Source organism: Macaca nemestrina, chromosome 9 (assembly GCF_043159975.1).
Source record: "Macaca nemestrina isolate mMacNem1 chromosome 9, mMacNem.hap1, whole genome shotgun sequence".
Lineage (NCBI taxonomy): Eukaryota > Metazoa > Chordata > Mammalia > Primates > Cercopithecidae > Macaca > Macaca nemestrina.
In genome coordinates this window covers 71,385,165-71,405,359 of record NC_092133.1, presented here as the reverse complement: position 1 = coordinate 71,405,359, position 20,195 = coordinate 71,385,165, and the positions used below count along the sequence as shown (strand labels likewise).

The following is a 20,195-nucleotide window of genomic DNA, read 5'->3' as shown; positions in this document are numbered from 1 at the left end:
ACAGGCATGAGCCACCATGCCTGGCTGGATTCCGTATTCTTATTCTACATGCTACTGGACCTACCAGCTTTTGTTGGAACAACTTCCAAAATCAGAAGATGAGTTTTCTGACAATTATTATTAAGAAAGAAGGACATCCTGAAAGGAGTCAGGCATAATACGAGAAGACAGCCAAGAAGGGGAAACAAAGCTCATTCTCACACACAAAATGATTGCTCATCGCAGTTTGTTGTGGTTTGTATGTTGATTTGTTTAAAGAAAAAAAAAAAAAAAACCCAAAGAATAAGGCTTGGTTTCTCTATACCCAGAGTAAGAAGTCATTCCTTCAGCAAAAATATGTATGCAGGAATAGCATTTCTGTGAACTAAGAACGTCAAGAAGATGCTTGTTCTTAAAACTGTGGCTTTTCAAAAGCTAGAGTGATCCTGTGGTTCCCAGGAAAATGAGATGGCCTGTTCCCCAGATTAGAGTAAGTTCTGAACAGAGTCATCTCGGCCAGAGAATAGAGACAGTATGCCATAAACCCTCATGAGTCAGCTGGGAGCACACGTTCTCAACCTGACAGCAAGGATAGGTGTTTTAAATACAGCAGGAGAGACGATTCACTGGTGTTCAGTATATTTTTTAGAGGATGGGGTACAGGTGTCCCTGTCAACTTAAAAAGGAAGGTTGTCCCTGTCAACTTATATCAGTTTACTGATTTCTATATTATACAATATTATCAAAGCTAATCTTGATGTGTGGGTAAATTTAGATGTTTTTTTTTTTTTTTTTTTTTTTTTGAGAAAGGGTCTCATTTTGTCACTCAGGCTGGAGTGCAATGGCATGATCATGGCTCATCCTGAGCTCCCGTGATCCTCCCATCTCAGCCTCCCAAGTAGCTGGGACTATAGGCACACATCACCACTCCTGACTACTTTTTGTATCTTTTGTAGAGATGGGGTTTTGTCATGTTGCTCAGGCTGGTCTCAAACTCCTGGGCTCAAGTGATCCACCTGCCTCAGCCTCCAAAAGTGCTGAGACTACAGGTGCACACCACTACACCTGATTAATTTTTGTATTTCTTGTAGAGATGGGGCTTTGCCATGTTGCCTAGGTTAGTCTCAAACTCCTGGGCTCAGGTGATCCACCTGCCTCAGCCTCCCAAAGTGCTGGGATTACAGGTGTGAGCCATCATGCTCAGCTTAGTTTAGATGAATCTTTATAGTAGTATATACTAAGACACCGCTGATTATAAGATGTACTATTGATTCACTAATATTTGTTTTCCAGGAAAAAAAGAAATGATTCCATACAATGCTCACATTGATAATAATATATACCTTGATTTCAAAAATACTAAATGTGGAAAAAAAAGTACATATTAGAATCAAAGAAATGTAATGTGTTTCTTACCAACAGACTTAAAAGTTTTGGGGGATAAGCCAATTTCTGGTAAGTAAGATGAACCCACCTAGAAGAATGTTCTGGCCTTAGAAGTTGTTTAACATAAAATCCAATTATAGGAAGAAGGGACAGAAGCTTGTAAGGATGGGAAAGGGCAGATGGGCACTTGCTCCAGGTGCATCAGCACCACTTCCCAGGTGCCTCTGGGCATCACGCCAGAGGCCTGCTCTTTGGCACCCAGTCAGATACAGACATTCTCAAGGGTAAGGTTTTTATCATTCCTCTACTTACTTCTACAAGGGTCAGCATTCTTAAAGCAATGATTGTCTTTTCCTTCCTCTTCCTCTGTTTGTCTTTTCTTCCCAGGCTGATGTTGGAATGCTTTTCTCAAGACTGGCTTCCTGCCATCTTCCTCCACTTCAATCTCGCAGGTAGGCTCCAGCTGTGGCATTGGCCTCTCTTCATCTGAGTTGTCGAAGGGCTCATTCAGTACTTCTGTCGTCTCTGAAATGGTCTCTGTTGTTACACTGCTGTTGATCCTCCTGCGTTTACGACCCCTTTTCTTCTTTAGTACAAAAGGCCTCTGAAATTAATTCCAAACATAACACATAAGAGCTCATGAGAAATTAAACGGTTGAGTCGACATGCAGTGGACGTGTACTGAACACGTGTCTGAGAATCTTACACGTAGAGACTTCTGTAATGCCTTTGTACTTAACCTTCCATTTGATGTTTAACATCCCTCTCGGGCTCCAACTACACAGGCAAGTGTTTTCCAAATAAAACAGTTGTTTACTCAAGCAGATGCTTTGAGAGGGAACATCCTAGCAGCTTGACTGGAGATTTTAAAAACTAAGCTTTGCTTTTCTAGTATATATTTTCCAAGTGGTACTTGCTGGCTTCAGTACTCCTCACATAACAGACATTTAAGGTCATCGCAGACTCTAATGTCTTTATAAATGGTGCCGTAATTAACTAGCCACAGGGTTAACACATTTAATACTTGATAACTCTTGAAGGAACACCCACTATATGGACAGCACTGGGAAATATGATACAAGACCAACCTACTTGTTCTTATTCCACAGGACTTCAGGAACTATGAAAATGAAAGGAAAGGTACTTGAAGAAAGGATTACTGTTTATAATGTTAACAGAGTCAAGTACTGGTGGCTGCTGAGATGTAAGCAACTAATAACCTGGCAAAATATTTTAATAGAAGGCATCTAAAAACGTTAAAGACCTGCCAGATGTCTTATTTGTATGACATAAAAATATTTTTTCTTTTATTTTTCTTTTTTGTAGAGACAGGGTTTTGCCATGTCGCCTAGGCTGGTCTTGAACTCCTGAGCTCAAGTGGTCCACCCGCCTTGGCCTCCCAAAGGGCTGGGATTATAGGCGTGAGCCACCGCACCTGGCCTAAAATTATTTTTTCTGTTTGCACTAAACGTTGGCATAAATGACTCTCCATAATTGTAATTATAAAATATTTTCCCCCGAGCAAAAAAGTTTTTAATGACACAAAATTCAAAGAGGAATAGCAGGTAGATTTGCTGCTAAGATGTAATTGTTGCCCCCCAGATTATTGAAAATACACTGCAAAGAAGGGTTCAATATGCTTGGTTAAAAGCTAACCTCCAGGTAAACTGTACTCAAGAATTATTATTATTATTATTTTTAAAATATTTATTTATTTTTTATAGAGAGTCTTGCTTTGTTGCCCAGGCTGGTCTTGAACTCCTGAGCTCAAGTGATCCTCCTGCCTCAGCTTCCCAAAGCATGGAGATTATAGGCGTGAGCCACTGTGTCTGGCCTCCAAGTATTCTTGTGTCTTACTTTTGTAATGCTCTGAATGCTCACTGAAGCACACACACAGCCGGTTAATCATATTCCGTAATTTAACATTTACGGTGATTATTCCCCCAGTCTGCCTGTCCTCTTTAATCCACGAGGGAATTTTCCCTAATATGAAGGAAGCCAAGGTAGAGAACTGGTTTTCTTCAGGTTGAGTCCAGTTCAGATCATGCCTTGGATGATTCTTGTTGATAGTTTTAGAACAAGTTTCTTTTATTATATATACAACACATGAATACACACTCCTCCTAAGAAATGGAAACATTATTCTTAAGCCTGACGTCTACTTTGTGGGATGTTCCTTTCTACCACCTCCCCATGGAGACCCTTCCAGAAGACTGCCAAGCCTAGAAGAACGCTGAGCTGGGAGTTAGAACAGCAAGTTCCCTAACAGATGCCATATCGGATGGCCTTGGGCAGAGCCTTAAGCTTGTATTGTGATATCTCTATCAGTCTTGGCTGAACTAACAATATTGGCTCTCCTCTATGTCCCAGATAGATACGGAAGACAAAGATATCAGATCTGGGTGAGCAGTTACCTAAAAACAAAGTCAATTCTTTACTTTCTGTACCATTGAAGATGATATGATCTATCTAGAGACACCACTGGACTACTAAGATCTGAGGAGATTCAGTAATGCTTTCTAACAATTCTGTGCCAAGAACAAGAGAAAGAAACAGCATGAAGAGCACTGGGCTTGGAGTCTTTTGGTTTTGTTTTGTTTTGAGACAGAGTTTCGCTCTTGTTGCCCAGGCTGGAGTGCAATGGTGCCATCTCGGCTTACTGCAACCTCTGCCTCCCTGGGTTCTCCTGCCTCAGCCTCCTGAGTAGCTGGAATTACAGGTGCGTGCTACCATGCCTGGCTAACTTTTTGTATTTTTAGCAGAGACGGGGTTTCACCACATTAGCCAGGCTGGTCTTGATCTTCTGACCTCAGGTGATCCGCCCGCCTTGCCCTCCCAAAGTGCTAGGATTACAGGCGTGAGCCACTGCGCCCGGCCCAGGCTTGGAGTCTTGAGCACGCATTTGGTTCTGTTTCCATCTCTAATGAGTCATATGACCTTAGAGAAGTCTCCTGGCCTCTAGGTCTTGGAGGGTGGTTTAAGTGCTCTCTGGGGCCCCTTTCTGTTCCCATAAACCTCAGTTACTCTACTCCTGCAGACCAGCAGGTGGCAGTGACTACTAGACTACAAGGCTGGCCTGTCCCTGGTTTCCTGTCACAGTGCTAACAAACCTCAAAAAGTAAACATAATCATGACTGTGAGATAAACGATTATGACATATGATCAGCAGGACTGGGTACACGCACATAAACTACGACTAAAGAACAGAGAGTGAAATACTAATAGAGAGAATGTCTGCAATGACAAATAAGATTTGATGGAAGGTGACTCAGATAGAAAATCTAAACAGACACCGACCTTTCTCTTTATGGCAACTGACTGTGGTTTCGTCAATCTCGGGGGAGAGCTTTGAATATTTTCTTCTTCTTCTTCTTCTTCCTCCTCTTCTTCCTCTTCTTCCTCCTCTTCGTCCTCTTCCTCCTCCTCCTCTTCCTCCTCGTCCTCCTCCTCCTCGTCCTCCTCCTCCTCCTCCTCTTCTTCACTGCTCTCTTTAGAGAGCTCCAGCAGCTGCCCTCGCTCCCCTGTGACTGGCCGGCTCTCCGGGGAATGCAAATATTTATTTTTCGATTGTACTTTTGCAGGTGATTGCCTACTGTTAGCTCTAGTTGACAGGACTTCTTGTTCCTCCTTCTCCCAGCAGCTAGCTTGTTCCATTAGCCGCTCAGCCTAAGTGGGGAGGGTAAAAATGGTGGCCAGTGAGAGGGCAGTTACACAGCCAGAGCCTCTGAGGATCAATGGCAAAGTGTCTCTAAGTCGGTTCTGATCAGGACAGCCAGCCGGCCAAGCACATTCCAGCTGCATCATCTCAGGAACCTTTTGCATCAGTTAGGATAACAAATCAAAGAAGATTGGGTTTCATGGGATATTTAGCAGTATTAATGATGCAGCGAATTGATTTGAGTCCTTTATCACTACATTACATGCTCACTGGCATGGAGCACTTTAGCCAAGTTCATAAACACAAAGAATCGATTGACACTGCAGCCTTGGAGCTCAGCACCGAATTTGATCTGATTACATGCTCTCAGTAGTGAAAAATGCTGCTTTGTAATCAATGATAAATGTTTCATTTTTCATACTCAATTCAATAAAATTATCATGTCTTACCATGAAACCTCAGTTAGGATAAATTAGTGCCATATCATTTCACATGCTATCTCTACATAACCAAGCTTTTGACAACGATCTTAATGACTTTCTTAGCTTAAGAATGCTACAAGATTGAGGTTACACAACTTAGGATGATAAAGACAATCATTACCTCTTTCTCAGCTTCTCGCTCTTCTTCAGACACTGCAGCATTAGAAATTAAAATTGGGGTCCACCTCAGACTGTCTGGATCAAGTTCATTGGCTCTGGAACAGGTTTTCAGCTTTTCCATGTGGCTCAGTATCAACTTTTCCCGTCTAATGATGACAAATCTGTAATGTGATAAGGCAGAACAAGATGTAATCACAAGCTGAAATTTCACTTCAGCTTCACATACGGACATATGCTAGCACTAACGTTATCTGGGTTAGGAAAAATCAGAAAGCACCTCAACGAGAGGGTACAGAACACTGGAATCCAACCAGCAAAAAAGTGTCATTTCATGTATTATTTTTAGGAGAAAAGGTTTGTTAATACTGTTAGGGAACCTCGATCTCTAACTGGAATGAATGCACCTATCTCCAGGGACCCTTTCTGGTGTGGGATGCCTGAGCCACGGAGCTGCCCAGGACTCACCTGCCATCTCTCTTGTCGATCATGTGGAGGTGCTGCAGAGTGGTGGCAATGTCATGTGGGCACATGCCTGTCGCTCTGCTAATTGCTTTGATGCTGATGTGCCTCTCATGGTGGTGGTAGAGATACTCTAAGATGACGCTCTTCCAATATGCCAGGTAGGAGAGACGGCCCAGATCGGAGAGAGGCTTTTCAGGAGACCCTGCTTGGCCTTCTCTTCTAGAAAGCAAATAGCCTAGGGCAGAAAAAATAAAGGGGCATTCCTCACTTTGGCATTCCCAGAGCTTAGAACAGGAGCCACCAGAAGTAATATGAGTAGCGACAAGGTAAAAACATCACACCAGAGAAGTGCATTCACTTTAAGAATGTAGCCTCTTCCCAGTTATAGTGATTTGATCTCTGTGAAGTTTATGCTCCTGAACCTTTGACAGTAGCACTCTAAGTCAATTTACGCAGCTAGCAGCAGCATTCCAAACACATATTGTGGCATATTTCACAAAGACTAAAAGCGATGGCTGAAGACATTACTCCTGGTGAGTCTCAACATCTAAGTCTCTTACAGCTTTAGATTCTTCCAAAAACGAAATGTCAGGCACTTACTCAGAAATCCTGTCAAGGGACCACCCCAAACATTAATGGGCAAGTTGTTTTCCACAGGAAGGACCTAATGACCCTTTGACAGCTGGGTCTTAATAAAAAGAGAACGATCTCTGTTGACTCAAGAGTCTATATTGCTTGTTACATTTAACTAGCAGGTTGATCTGAAGCTTTGTTTTAGGACTAATAAAAGAATGTCTTTCAAGTCAACTGCTGCGACTCACATCAGCTCCACTAGCTCGATTTTCACCTCTTTCATAGAAATTAATTTACAATCCAATCCCAGAACATTGCTCCTACAAATTAAGACAAAACAAAACAAACTCCTTAAAACAACCTATTGCATGTATGCTCAGAAAATCCCCCAGCATCTTAAGCTTTTGAACGCATTTTACAGCATTACTGTGAAGGTTCCTTGGCAAAGGAACTTTAAAAATGGAAAAAAAAAAAAAAAGAAGAAAAAAAAAGAAAAAGAAAAAAAAGAAACCAGCCCTTTAAATCCACTTGAAGGTAATGAATGAAAGCTGGCAGCTGTCTCGGTAATTAAGAGCCACTTATGGAGTAGAAAAGAAATGCTATAAACTAATGATGTCTACCTTGCTCTAATTATCTATTTCAACAGCCTCACCTTCATGAACTTCCTAAGTTTAAACAAACATCAACCACATACAGTAGGTGGCAGCAATGACAAAATCATACTGCTCCGTAAACCATCCAAATCTTCAGCATTTTTCTTCTTTATCTACATTTCCAAAATGGCTGCATTCTCAAGAATTTTCTCAATTTTAGGGTTATTTTTTGTTAAAGAAGAAATCAATGCCTCTGATGCATTTTCCTGCCTCTCAAAATCACTGCAAATACAGTAATGCAGATATATAAAACAAGCATCCAGCCTGAACCCTCGAAGGATATAATCACAGCATTTTGCATTTTGATGGCTTTAATCTGAATGCCATTATAAAGAATGGGCGTAAATTTAACTTCAGGTTTTGCTAAGGTCTTTTGACTTACTTGTCTCTTTAACCCATGTTTAAGTGCAAAGTATTTGACTGAATGCGAACAAGCACCACAACATTTTACAGTGAAACCACTGTCTACATGTAATTTGGCAGCAGGCTGGGGCTTTCAATAGCAGTGTGTCAGGAATGCTAACACAGTGATGGCCACTGTGCCGAAGCCAGACCACACTGTGTCCTGTCAACACGGAGAAGAGCTGTCTCTGTCGCCAGAGTACGAAGGGGGCCCACACCTCAGAACACAGATAATTGGCACATCCGTCACCTGCCTCCAAAGTGCTTGGTACATGCTGAGAAATGTACTCAGGTGGCCGGGGGGGGGGGGGTCCCAGCTTTGTACTCCTGGGGGGTGAGAACCATAGAGCCGTGGATATGGAACTATCCCCTTTTGTCCATGAGATCCCACAATTAAAAGTCCCCTGCAGTGAGTGTGAAAGTCCCCAGGTCCTCTACTGGTTCTTTTTTTTTTTTTTTTTTGAGACGGAGTCTCGCTCTGTAGCCCAGGCTGGAGTGCAGTGGCCGGATCTCAGCTCACTGCAAGCTCCGCCTCCCGGGTTCACGCCATTCTCCGGCCTCAGCCTCCCGAGTAGCTGGGACTACAGGTGCTGCCACCTCGCCCGGCTATTTTTTGTATTTCTTAGTAGAGACGGGGTTTCACCGTGTTAGCCAGGATGGTCTCGATCTCCTGACCTCGTGATCCGCCTGTCTCGGCCTCCCAAAGTGCTGGGATTACAGGCTTGAGCCACCGCGCCCGGCCCCTCTACTGGTTCTTATTTGAATCCAGCAGTCAAGGACAGAAGGCCCCACTCCTCTCAATCTTGCAGAAAGAATTCTGTACAACCAAAGTGTTCATACCAAAGTGGTATGTGCCCCCCCATACCTTATGTCCCCCACTACGATGGGCCAGCTTACCCAGAAGCACATGTGTTCCTTTGTTCTGTCTCCCCGCTACAGTCCCTAATCTGGAAGGCAGCAGCAGCCAGCATCAGGAAAAGCCACGCTTTCCGCAGCTGTTCGTGCTTTCACACCCTGAAGTGGCGCAGACACACCCTGTCAGGGCCTGAGCCTAAATGGGTTAGGCCACTCAAACTAGCAGGCAACTTGGGGTCCATGGGGAGCATTTAGGCATAAACCTTTTTGCACCTGCTACTCCTACCATGTTAAGTGGCTGTCTCCTGGGACACTCCCTTGGACACAGACTTCAGGCTATGAATGATAGTCACGGAAGAGTCCTGGGGAGGTGGCAACAGGGTGATGAGCCCTGATGGGCGTGGGTACACTGACAGCCCAGTGGTCTTTTTCAGCAAACACCCTTGCACGGTGCTTGCAAAGGCCAGGAGAAAGCAGGGAGTGGCCAACACCTGCCAGGAGGCCATGCTTCCCTGGGTGCTGGAAAGAAGACAACTGCAAACCCAAGCTCCAGCCACAGCACAGCAGGCGGGTGTGCAGGGATGACGTGCACCAACACTGCAGACTGCCCAAGGCGACTACCCGAAGGGACCACTGCATGGTTTGCAGTGGGTTTTTCCCTCTCCTCTCTGACTCATGAGACCCTCAAGGAACTAACAATAGCAGCAACCGGCACTTACGCCAGGAGCCATTTGGAAGTCCACAAAGTCTCCTCATGTAAGAGAAAATAGAATCCATCAAAACGATCAAAATGAACAAAGATACATTTCTGATTCCTTACTAGTTAAGTGAACTCACTTGTAATATGTTAAACTGCAGAGCTTAGAAGAAAAGTGTGTGTCATGTCCACTCCACTGGCGTGCTTGGCGGATGTAGGACAGAATTCCATTTGAACGTGCAGCAGCACTTCCTCTCAGAAGGCTGCAGCTGGTGGCACTTCACTACTCTGACCCTCATAACATGCGATGTTTTAAAAAAGGAATTTCTTGCCACCTTTTATTTCTTTGTACTTTTATTTTTTTGAGACAGAGGCTTGGTCTGTTGCCCAGGCTGGAGTGCAATGGTGCGATTTGGGCTCACAGCAACCTCCACTTCCCAGGTTCAAGCGATTCTCCTGCCTCAGCCACCAGGCCTGGCTAATTTTTGCATTTTTAGTAGAGACAGGGTTTCACCGTGTTGGCTAGGCTGGTCTTGAACTCCTGACCTCAATCCCTCAAGTGGTGGGATTACAGGTGTGAGCCACTGTGCCTGGCCTCTATTTTCTCTAGGCTCTTCACAACATAATTACAATATAGCCCATTTAAAGAATAATTTTTGGTAAGAACATTTTACTTATTGAGTAATCATAGAGATGTGGTGGTTTAAGTTACAGTTCTTAAATTTAACTTACCAAAAGGATTCCAAGTAATTGATCTAAGATGCAGGGAAATAAAAAGCACTTATCTTGGCCAGGTGCGGTGGCTCACGCCTGTAATCCCAGCACTTTGGGAGGCTGAGGCGGGCAGATCACCTGAGGTCAGGAGTTCGAGACCAGCCTGACCAACATGGAGAAACCCTGTCTCTACTAAAAACACAAAATTAGCCGGGCATGGTGGCACATGCCTGTAATCCCAGCTACTCAGGAAGCTGAGGCAGGTGAATCACTTGAACCCGGGAGGCGGAGGTTGCAGTGAGCCGAGATCACGCCATTGCACTCCAGCCTGGGCAACAAGAGTGAAACTCCGTCTCAAAAAAAAAAAAAGGCACTTATCTTGGAAGCTGGTGTATTATCCTGAAGCATCTGAAACAAGTACAATATACCCCTGACGAACAGATTCCCATGGTGCTTTAACACTTCTCCTTAACTCGGGATACTTTCAATCAGAAAACCTCAGCTCTCCCTGGAGAAACCTGGCTGTTTCAGATGGAAAACAAAGTGATGTTTGGAGGACAAATCCCAGTAGCTGCAGTATAATTAATCGCTGGTGAAATTATTCCCTTGAACTTGTCTGAGAGCCAGAGGTGCTGGTGAACAGCACCTACACTGTGAGTGGGAGCCTTGTAATTGAAAACGGGGTAGCCCATAAACCCCTCATCCACATCAACTATCTTGATCATAGCAAAAGCTGGCTTCCTCTTTTGCTTTACTGGAATTACTTATCCTGGGGAAAGTGACATCTGAGTTGCAGTATACAGGCCACATAATCAATTCAAAAGATTATCAAGATGTCTGCTTAAAGGGAAAGGAAGAACAGTGCAACTTCTGTCTATAAAAAGTAAGCATTTCTAAGCTGTACTGCATGGAACCCAAGTGTGCCTCACCTCTGTTAAGGCTGAACTACTTGTAGTAAGACAATCAAATCTCATGTTAACTAGCCCTGATTCCCTGGAGTTTGAAACAGTTAACTTTCCCCCAGGGGGAGAAAATCAAAGTGGTAGAGAGTTACCTCATGTAGACGGATCTATTAGGATAAGGAAGGAACTATCTAGACAAGGTCAAGATTTGTTTTTGCAGACCCAAATTCCCAAATTAAATTTAATTCCCAGCATAATAACTGTAATGTTAACGTTCACTGAAAATGAAAATTCCTTCCCTTTAAACTAGTGGTATTCAAGGGTGTAAATGGACCATAGTAGAATCATGTTCTCAGGCAAGGGCATGGATAGGGACAGGGATCTCCCCTGAGAGGGGCAGACACCCTCACCCCTGCACACCTCCATCTTCCACTACCTGGGACCAAACCATATGAACCTCCTCAAACACCAAAGTGTAAACTTTGGCAACCTACTCACTCCCAACTTCCATCTGTCTGGATTATGTGAGTTTGGGGTCACCAGCTGCTTTTAGGGGATGATAATCTTTGAGGATTACACACTTTTCATCAGACACCTGTTTAGTTCAGCAAATCCTGCTGAAAGGTCTGTATCAGTCGACAGCACTGGGTTTGCAAGCCTGGGAACAGACACCAGGCCAGGGATTTATGGCAGCTTTTGAGCACAGGAAATCTGATGACTCTAACCAAGTTATCTCATGCTTGGAGATGGCAATTCACTGGTCTGTACGCTCATCTATTCCTGGTTTCTGGTGCAGAGCAGCACTGTGACCAAGTGGATGAATGGCATGTTATCAGTTTAAATAATGATAAATGAACCTGACAGCCTATTTATATCTCCTCGTTTAAATTTTGTGGTGATTTTGCAATTAGTGCAGAGGAAGCTGAACCTTAGTCCTCACAGCATTTTAAGAGAACAGCCGTGCTCTAAATGACCTGTGACCTGCCTGATATCTTACTGCTTTCCACTTATTAAAAGATACAGGTGCCTCCTTGGCAAAGATGGAAATTTTGAATTTTTCAGATATTTTACATTTTAAGAGATTGGTGTTGAAACTGTGGAAGTTTAAGAACTCTCTCCTGTAAGTCCTATGGCCATGACGTAATTATATAAGAACTTGAATAAATGCTGCTTATCAAGATCTCAGTGTGGAGACCTGTGGCATCAACATCACCTGACAACTTGCTAGAACTTTAAATTCTCAGAACCTATCTCAGACCTGCTGAATCAGAATCTTTGGTGGGGAGAGGCAGAGCCCAGCATCTGTGCTTTCAGAAATCCCCCAAGTGATTCTGATGTACCCAAGTTTGAAAACCACTGCTAGAAACCTGCTCTGAAGCTGCTGGCTTTGATGAGGGTGTGGCCACTGAAGAGAGTATGTATGACTGAAGAGTCTCAAATAGGTGAGACCTCACTCAGCTCCTTGGATGGCAGATAACTGGAGAATGGACTCGCCAAAGCCCCACCAAACTGAAATTTGGCTAGAGGTCACTGAGTTGCCAATTCGCTTTGTGCAGACGTTCTATGCCTCTGCTTAACAGCACGGACTCCGGTTCAGTAGGTCTGGGGTGCGGCTTGAGATTCTGCACGTCTAACAACTTCCTGTGGCATGGACCACACTTGAATAGCAATGGTTTATACTTTAAATCGGTGGTTTTCAAACGCTTTGGTCTCAGGACTCAAAGAGCTTTTGCTTATAAGGGCTCTATCTATTGATTTTACTGAGAAATTTGACAAATATTAATTTATTTAAAAGATAACAATAAACCCATTATGTAACATTTTTTAAATGAAAAAATACCCTACACTTTCTAAAATATAAATAAAATTTATAGTGAATAAGAGTGGCATTATTTCACGTTTTGCAAATTTCTTTAACTTCTGGCTTAAGAGAAGCCAGTCAGATTCTCTCTTTCTCCCTTTTTCTCTATTTTGTTCTTTCTTTTTCTTTTTCAAGAAGACAGGGTCTCCCCATGTTGCCCAGGCTGGTCTCAAACTCCCAGGCTCAAGCGATCCTCCCACCTCAGTCTCCCAAAGTGCTGGGATTACAGGCGTGAGCCACCACACCCGGCTTGCTAGATTTCATAGATTGCTTTGGTATTGAATCTGTTGTGATACCACAGGTCATGACATTCTGGAAAACTCTTCTGTATACTCATGAAAAAATGAAAGGAAAAAGGAAAAAGAGTATCCTAGTACTACTAGGAAAATAGTTATGACGTTGTAGGCTCACTGAACCATACTTTGAGACCATGTACATTAAACAAAGATGAGAATTTTTTGAAGTTGGGCAACAGGGCACTGGTATTTAAAAACAATATGTCATATATTGCATACAACATGACAGATTGTGAGAGGCTCTATGGGTGGGTGAACAGCACGGGCTCTGGAGCCAGACTGCCCAGAATGGAATCTGGGGTCCACCATGTACCAGCTGTGTGACCTGGGGGATTTTATTTAACCTCTCTGTGCTTCAGATCTCTCATCCATATGATGTGAATAATAATTGTACCTAACTCTTACAGTTCTGGTAAGGATTGAGTTAATATGAAGCATGCAGAACAGTGCTTGACACATTACAGTAATCCTAATAAGTGTTAGCTATGATTATTATTCAACATATTGAATGAATCAACTCTCAAGGTGATCATTTGGGTAACTAAATATCCTTAAGGTAGGGGAAATAAATAAAATTTGGACAGAAGGAAAGCAACAGAGACAGACTGCTCTATAGAATCAGATTGAGAAAAGCTAACTTTCTTTTCCTACTTTTGTCTGAGGAACCTGAAAACCATTCCATGGACTCAGACAGAAGCTCTCCTCTCATCCCACCCTTCCTTCCTCTCCCCTCCCCCCAGCTAACCACCCAGATACAAATTGAATTAAAGAAAGAGGCCACGAAAAAAAATTCTGCCTCAGGAGTGGTCTTAAGAAATGGCAACAAAGTTCCCAGCAAACACAGTTCTGTGTCCCCAAATTCCCTTTGGCCCCTTAGTCCTTAACTTCAAGGACTATCCTTAGGAAATGGCAAGCCCATGCAACCACAGAAACAATGACTGGTAAGGGCTTCCGCAGAGCCCAGGGACAGTCCCGAGACAGATGAAAGACTCAAATATTTTACAAGACTCAAGTGTGTCTCTGGAAAAATGGCCTGACCCAGTGAAACCCTGAGCATGGAGACAGCGTGTCTTTGGGGAAGGAGGCTGGCTGCCCTGGGTCACATTCCAGCCTGTTACTCTAAGCCCCTCTCTTAGATCTCTCTTCTCTGGGATCCCACAAGCTCCTCAGCAGACCTCCAGCGCTAAGCTCTTCCCCAAGGGGCCACTGATTTTTCTTACTGAATGTCCCTACCCCTCCAAGTCCATTCCAGGGCGGAATGGTCTTCCTTCAACCTCCCCAGTGGAAGATATATGGCAGGTGCATGACTCCTCCAATGCTGTGTGGTGTGCCCGTGTCTCTGAGTGGACCGACCATGCTGGGATTTACCAGATAGTTCCATGGTTCTGTGGGTAGGTGTGCACTCCCTTGCGGGGGTGGTCATTCTGCATGTCAGTCCCCAGGTAAAAGGTACAGGTGCTTAGAAAGAAAATGAACTCACAAGTAGGGCATCAGGCAGCAGGAAAGGGGACTTCCCTCCCTCTGCCCCGCCCCTGTGTTGAGAAGCGTGCACCTCTGTGGATGTGCTCCTGAGCCGGAGGTGCCGGGGTAGCACGTGCCACATGGAAGCAGCCTGAGGGCCAGAGACAGCTGTGTGAGATGGCATTTATTCCTGATTCTCTTACCCAGTGAGAGAATTAATTGCTCCTTTTTCTTTTATTTTTGGGACAGGGTCTCACTCTATCACCCAGGCTGGAGTGCAGTGGTATGATCCTGGCTCACTGCAGCCTCAACTTTCTGGGCTCAAGAGATCCTCCCACCTCAGCCTCCCAAGTAGCTGGGACAACAAGTGCACACCACCATGCTTGGCTAATGTTTGCATTTTTTGTAGAGACGGGGTTTCACCATGATGCCCAGGTTGGTCTCAAACTCTTCGGCTCAAGCAACTCTCTTGCCTCGGCCTCCCAAAGTGCTGGGATTACAGGTGTGAGCCACTGAGCCTGGCCTATTGCTCCTTCTTCTGTCTTCAAGTGTAGCCCAGTGGTTCTCGACCCTGCCTGCACGTCAGAATCACTTGGGGCTTTACAAAGCCACAGATGTCTAGGTTCCACCCAACCTCATGACTTGTCTGGTTTCAGATATATTATGGGTTCCATTAAGGAAAGGGCCTTGGGGACTATACTTGGGCCAGAATATTAAATGGGGTGCAGCACCACTTCTTCATTTTTGCCACCTCACAGGGCTGTGGTGGTAGCAGTGGTGCCTAATGAGAAATCCCAGCAGCAGGCAAATCTTAGAGAAACAGAGGCACTCCGAATTGAGGTGGGGGAGGATGGCCACTCCATAAAGAACTGTGTGATACCCTTCAAAGAGTTTCATTTCGTTAAACATTCAACTGAGGAGTATTTGTGAGTGTATGGTGTGCCACCACAACCGAGTTCCTGGTCTAGTGGATTAGAAGAATAAATTTTTTTTAATAAGATGACTACAAAATAGATTCATCCTTCAATTTCCTTGTTAGGAAAATGAGGTACCTGCCACACGATAAAATGATCATGGAATGAGAGATGTTATACTCTGTCAGTATCATTTATGCCCCAACTAAAATTGTTTGGAGAAGGCGAGAATTTTTAAAACTATGTTGACGTAAGAATAGCTTACCAAACTGTTGAAGTAACCAAATTGTTCACGAAGCCCATTGCCTATCACCAAGCTAAGTTAACGCTCTGATTTGTGACCGAGAGGCACTTTCAGTTAGGTGATGATAAAGCCCCGGTGCCATGGCCTTCGGCATGACAGAAATGAGAAAGGCACGCAGAGGAAGGCCTTCCTCTTTGACCTTTTAAATTTTCCACAGTTCAAACCACTTTTAAATTCTGGGATATTTTAGGAAGAATACATTTATTTTTTAAAATATAAAGATGAAGTAATTTGGCATTTTAAAATTATTTCCTCTCCTATAAGTAGGCAAAAGTCTACATTAGAGATTCATTAAAAAAAGAAATAGTTTTTGAAATAGAAAATAACACAATTGAAATAGAAGATAACTCACTTTTTCAGTTTTTACTAAAATAAAGCATTTTTAAATATCTGGCTCCCCCCAGGCTTGTTCCCCAACTTGGATAAAATTTTCATGTCTAAGTTACAAAATTCTGGTAACAAGAAGTTACCATTGAAAGGCTTTAAGATGGCAAACTTGATTGAACACATATACACTTCAAATAAAGCATCTGCGCCAAACAAATGACTGCATGCACTTAAAATGCTTTACCTTTAAGACCATTCTCCTGCTGTGAAAACACTGCAATTGAATATTTGCCTTAACTAAATCACTAAATGCAAAAACTGAGACATCTTTTGCCTACTTTTATAGGTCTGAGGATCTATTGAGGCAGCTGAGATAGTTCATTCTAGTATCTAGTCATCTGATCTGGTCCAGCCCCACAGACGGACAGTGGAGGGTAAGAGAGGGGTTGTATTTACATAATCATGGCAGTACCACTGATTTCAGAACCAGGTTTGGGAGACAGGATGGTTGGAATAGCAACTTGCCTTTCCATTTGCTCTCCTACAAGCCCCCTAAAATGCTGTGTGTATATGTGGAAGGGAGTGTGTGTGTGTGTGTGTACCAGCTGTAATTTTTAAAAATAGGACAAAGTTATGTTGTAATTCCAATTCTGGATGATGAGCTTTCACACAGCAAACAAAAATACACAGCAAGATTGAAGAAAGAAAAAATGAGAATACAAATCTCCTTAGAAATTTTCTTTGTTTTCAAACAAAGTACATTTCAAAAGGGAATCTGTCAGTTTTTGAGATGACTTTCTAAAATCAAAGTATAGCCTATCACCTAATCTGACTGATCAACTACTGTTGGAAATGTAAGACAGAGAAACTGTTGCTAGTTGTCCTCAGGTTATCTAGACAAACAATCCCACTCCACTGATCTACTTTTCTTTTCGCTTATTTTTTATTTCTCTCCCAAATGCTTTGAAACATGATTTGAGGTAAAAAGCCCCTGGAGGTCAATGGCTGTGTCGCCCCAGGGTTATTGCTGAGGCCCCTCTGAAGCTGTGCAGCACACAGGCACCCTAGGCAGCGGAGCTGAGGGGGGGGGCGGGGGCGGGGCGCCAGACAAGTGGCTGGCTGGTTTGCCCAGGGACTTGGTGTCATGTAGGGACTTAGCTTTTTTTTTTTTTTTTTTGAAAGGGAGTTTCTCTCTTGTTGCCCAGGCTGGAGTACAATGGCGTGATCTCAGCTCACGCAACCTCTGTCTCCCAGGTTCAAGGGATTATCCTGCCTCAGCCTCCCGAGTAGCTGGGATTACAGGCATGTACCACCACGCCTGGCTAATTTTGTATTTTTAGTAGAGACGGGGTTGCTCCATGTTAGTCAGGTTGGTCTCGAACTCCTGACCTCAGGTGATCTGCCCGCCTCAGCCTCCCAAAGTGCTGAGATTACAGGCATGAGCCACTGCGCCCGGCCAGGGACTTAGCCTTTAATCTTAGGGAATCTTAAAGTCCAAATTGGCTACAGTAGATATTAGCTGTTAGAAAAACAAAACACATATGCAATATCATCACCAGCAGTGTTAAAGATAGCAATGACTACCCCTTCGGTTATAGATGACACATTTCTCTGAGCCCCTGGAATGAGCTGCTGTTCTGTCCACTGTTTAGCTAAATTTGAGACTTAGCAACAATACATTAATATTAGCAGAGCTTCACCACAATATACTAATATTATCACCACAAGACTTTATATTATGTTAATCAAAGAATCTCCATTCCACTTTCAAAGGCTTGAAATGGTTTTGTGCTATGTCCAACAGTTGAGTGCCTACTAGGTACTAGGCACTTTTCCGGTTAGGTTGTATACAGACACTCTATTTTCCAAATTTAATGAGAAAAAAAGCTCTGGGAGTTTAATTTGTTAGCTGGTATGCAACTGCTGAACGCAAGAACCACGAACTACGTAAATAACAGGAACTCAAATAGACATGTTAACAGCTAAAGTTCATTTTTTTAAAAATCAATTCAATATGCTACATTGCAAGGAATCAATCACACTGCAATCATCATTTACAAATCAAAGTACAACACACATACTCATGGGGGTATATACAACTAGGTAGAAGTGTGTGATTATGGACAAGTAGATTGAAACTGTAAATTATGTAACTGTCTCTTGTAATTACCCTGCTTGAGAACTGAAACAAACTTCCTGTATAATTTTGCAGGAGAATGGAGACTGAGATACAGAATTGCTTTTTAGTTGGTTTTAACCCTTCCACAGCTATTTAATTATGTGTGATGAGGTCAAAGAAAGTTTATGCTTAATTTATGAAAAATTGGCAGGGAGGTATTTCAAAGTAAATCCTCTAAAAAGCTTCCGATTATTAATTAAATCTGGTGATTTCTCTTCCTCTTCGAGGAATATTTATATAAATTATTAGGTAAAATAAACAATGTTTAAAACAAATTCACGGGCATCATTCATTTTATTTCCTCTCTAAAAACATTCATTACGTTCTATAAGTTTTTAACTGGATGCAACTGAAAAGCTACAGGGATGAAAGGCTGTCTTCAGAGGCATCTTCTGCTTCGGTAGAGAAAAATCTTATTAATGTCCTTAACTTCACGGAGAAAAGCTCCAACGCTGGGCGAACCCCAGGGCAGGACTCTTAGTCTACGAAGAGAGAATCACCCTCTTAAGAAGAAGGAAACCCGTTTTTCTCATAAATAGCAGAGCCTCAGTTCAGGACATTTTAAGTCATCCTAGCCTTTTTCTTCCCTTTCTTAAAAATCTAACTTTTAACATCTTTTCTCTAAGTTCTGTTTCTAGTGGCTAAAGATCTGCTCAGCAACCAAGGAGGAGGAAAGGGCAGTTTTCCTGTACACATCTTACAGGGGCTGCTGGTGCTATTCTTCCCACAAAAAAAGAAAAATGGGAAAACAGTTCTCATGCTGCAGTGTCTCTTCTTTCTCTCCTCGGGCTCACAGTTAAATACCTTCTCTGTACTCCATCCTCACTCTGCATCGCCATTCCTTGTCCGAATCCTTCATTTCATCCTCATTCTGTTAATGCACAACCCTTCAATTATGTTTTTCTAAGTTTAAGAGTGAAAGTGAAATTTACAGGAATGCTGTTCTCTGATGAACTAGACTCTACACTTCAGAGGATCTGATTCAAGTAAATTTCAGTACATTTCCTTCACATAAAAATGGCTCTGCAAAGGCTGACATGGAGTTGATGCCCGTACACTAAATACTTGTACACTCAAGTTTTCATTTTCGAGCAGTCAAGGTGAAAACCGTGTCTCTCTTTAAAACATGACTAATAGGATGCCACCAATCGAGTAAGTTTCAGTTTTAAGAGTTACAAAAACCCAAGCGCTAAGATACCATAGGATGTCACCTCCCATTTTAAGATGATCACTTTCTAAAAAAACAAAAATAAAACACAGATACAGAAAATGACAAAAAACAAATATATGGCTTAATGGATTATTAGGCAACTGTCCTTGTAACTATCACTCAGGATCAAGAAAGAGAACTTTGCTGGCTACTCCAGAAAACCTTCTATCTGCTCCAGCCAATCACCCCTTCTCTCTCATAAGTAACCACTAGACTGACTCTCACAATAATCTCTTGTATTTTTTTATACTTTCATCACCAAAACAGCCCAGCCACTAGAATAGTCTTGCCTATTAAAATAAAAAAAAATCTTAATGCCATTTTAATCTAGGAGTTCCACCTTCACCCCTTTCTTTTCCTTGTAATCTATCTGTGGATGAACTGGGGCCACTTGACCTATACTGTCCACACTCTGAGTTTTGCTGATCTCCTACTTGTACTGCAGCTCAGTATGCTCCTCTTTATTCTGTATCTCTTGCAAAATGGCAACTAGATCCAATGCTTGCTTGATAAGACTTGGGTTCAATCCACTGGCAAGACTACAAATATCCTTGATCAGAAGATACATAATTTCTGGTTGTCCTTTTTGCAACTGTTGTTTTTGTTCATTGTCTACATCCATTAATTCACAGTGGTGGTGGGGATTACAAAACGGTTATATTTTAATTCTGTCATTTTCTTTTCTTCTTTTTTTTTTTTGAGATGGAGTCTTACTCTGTCGCCCAGGCTGGAGTGCAGTGGCGCGATCTCGGCTCACTGC

At 42.9% G+C, this 20,195-nt stretch overlaps 1 protein-coding gene across 14 annotated transcripts in view; it reads right to left on the bottom strand.

Moving 5' to 3' along the window:
- LOC105465996 (lysine acetyltransferase 6B) overlaps window positions 1-20,195 on the bottom strand; it is a 205,506-nt gene that overhangs the window by 5,741 nt on the left and 179,570 nt on the right. For all 14 annotated transcript variants that reach the window (XM_011714716.3, XM_071069762.1, XM_011714712.3 and 11 more), the window contains 4 exons: window positions 6,091-6,322; window positions 5,627-5,786; window positions 4,663-5,031; window positions 1,678-1,969 (listed from right to left, as the gene is read on the bottom strand). In XM_011714716.3, coding sequence (XP_011713018.2) covers window positions 1,678-1,969; window positions 4,663-5,031; window positions 5,627-5,786; window positions 6,091-6,322 — 1,053 coding nt within the window. The remainder of the gene's footprint in view (window positions 1-1,677; window positions 1,970-4,662; window positions 5,032-5,626; window positions 5,787-6,090; window positions 6,323-20,195) is intronic.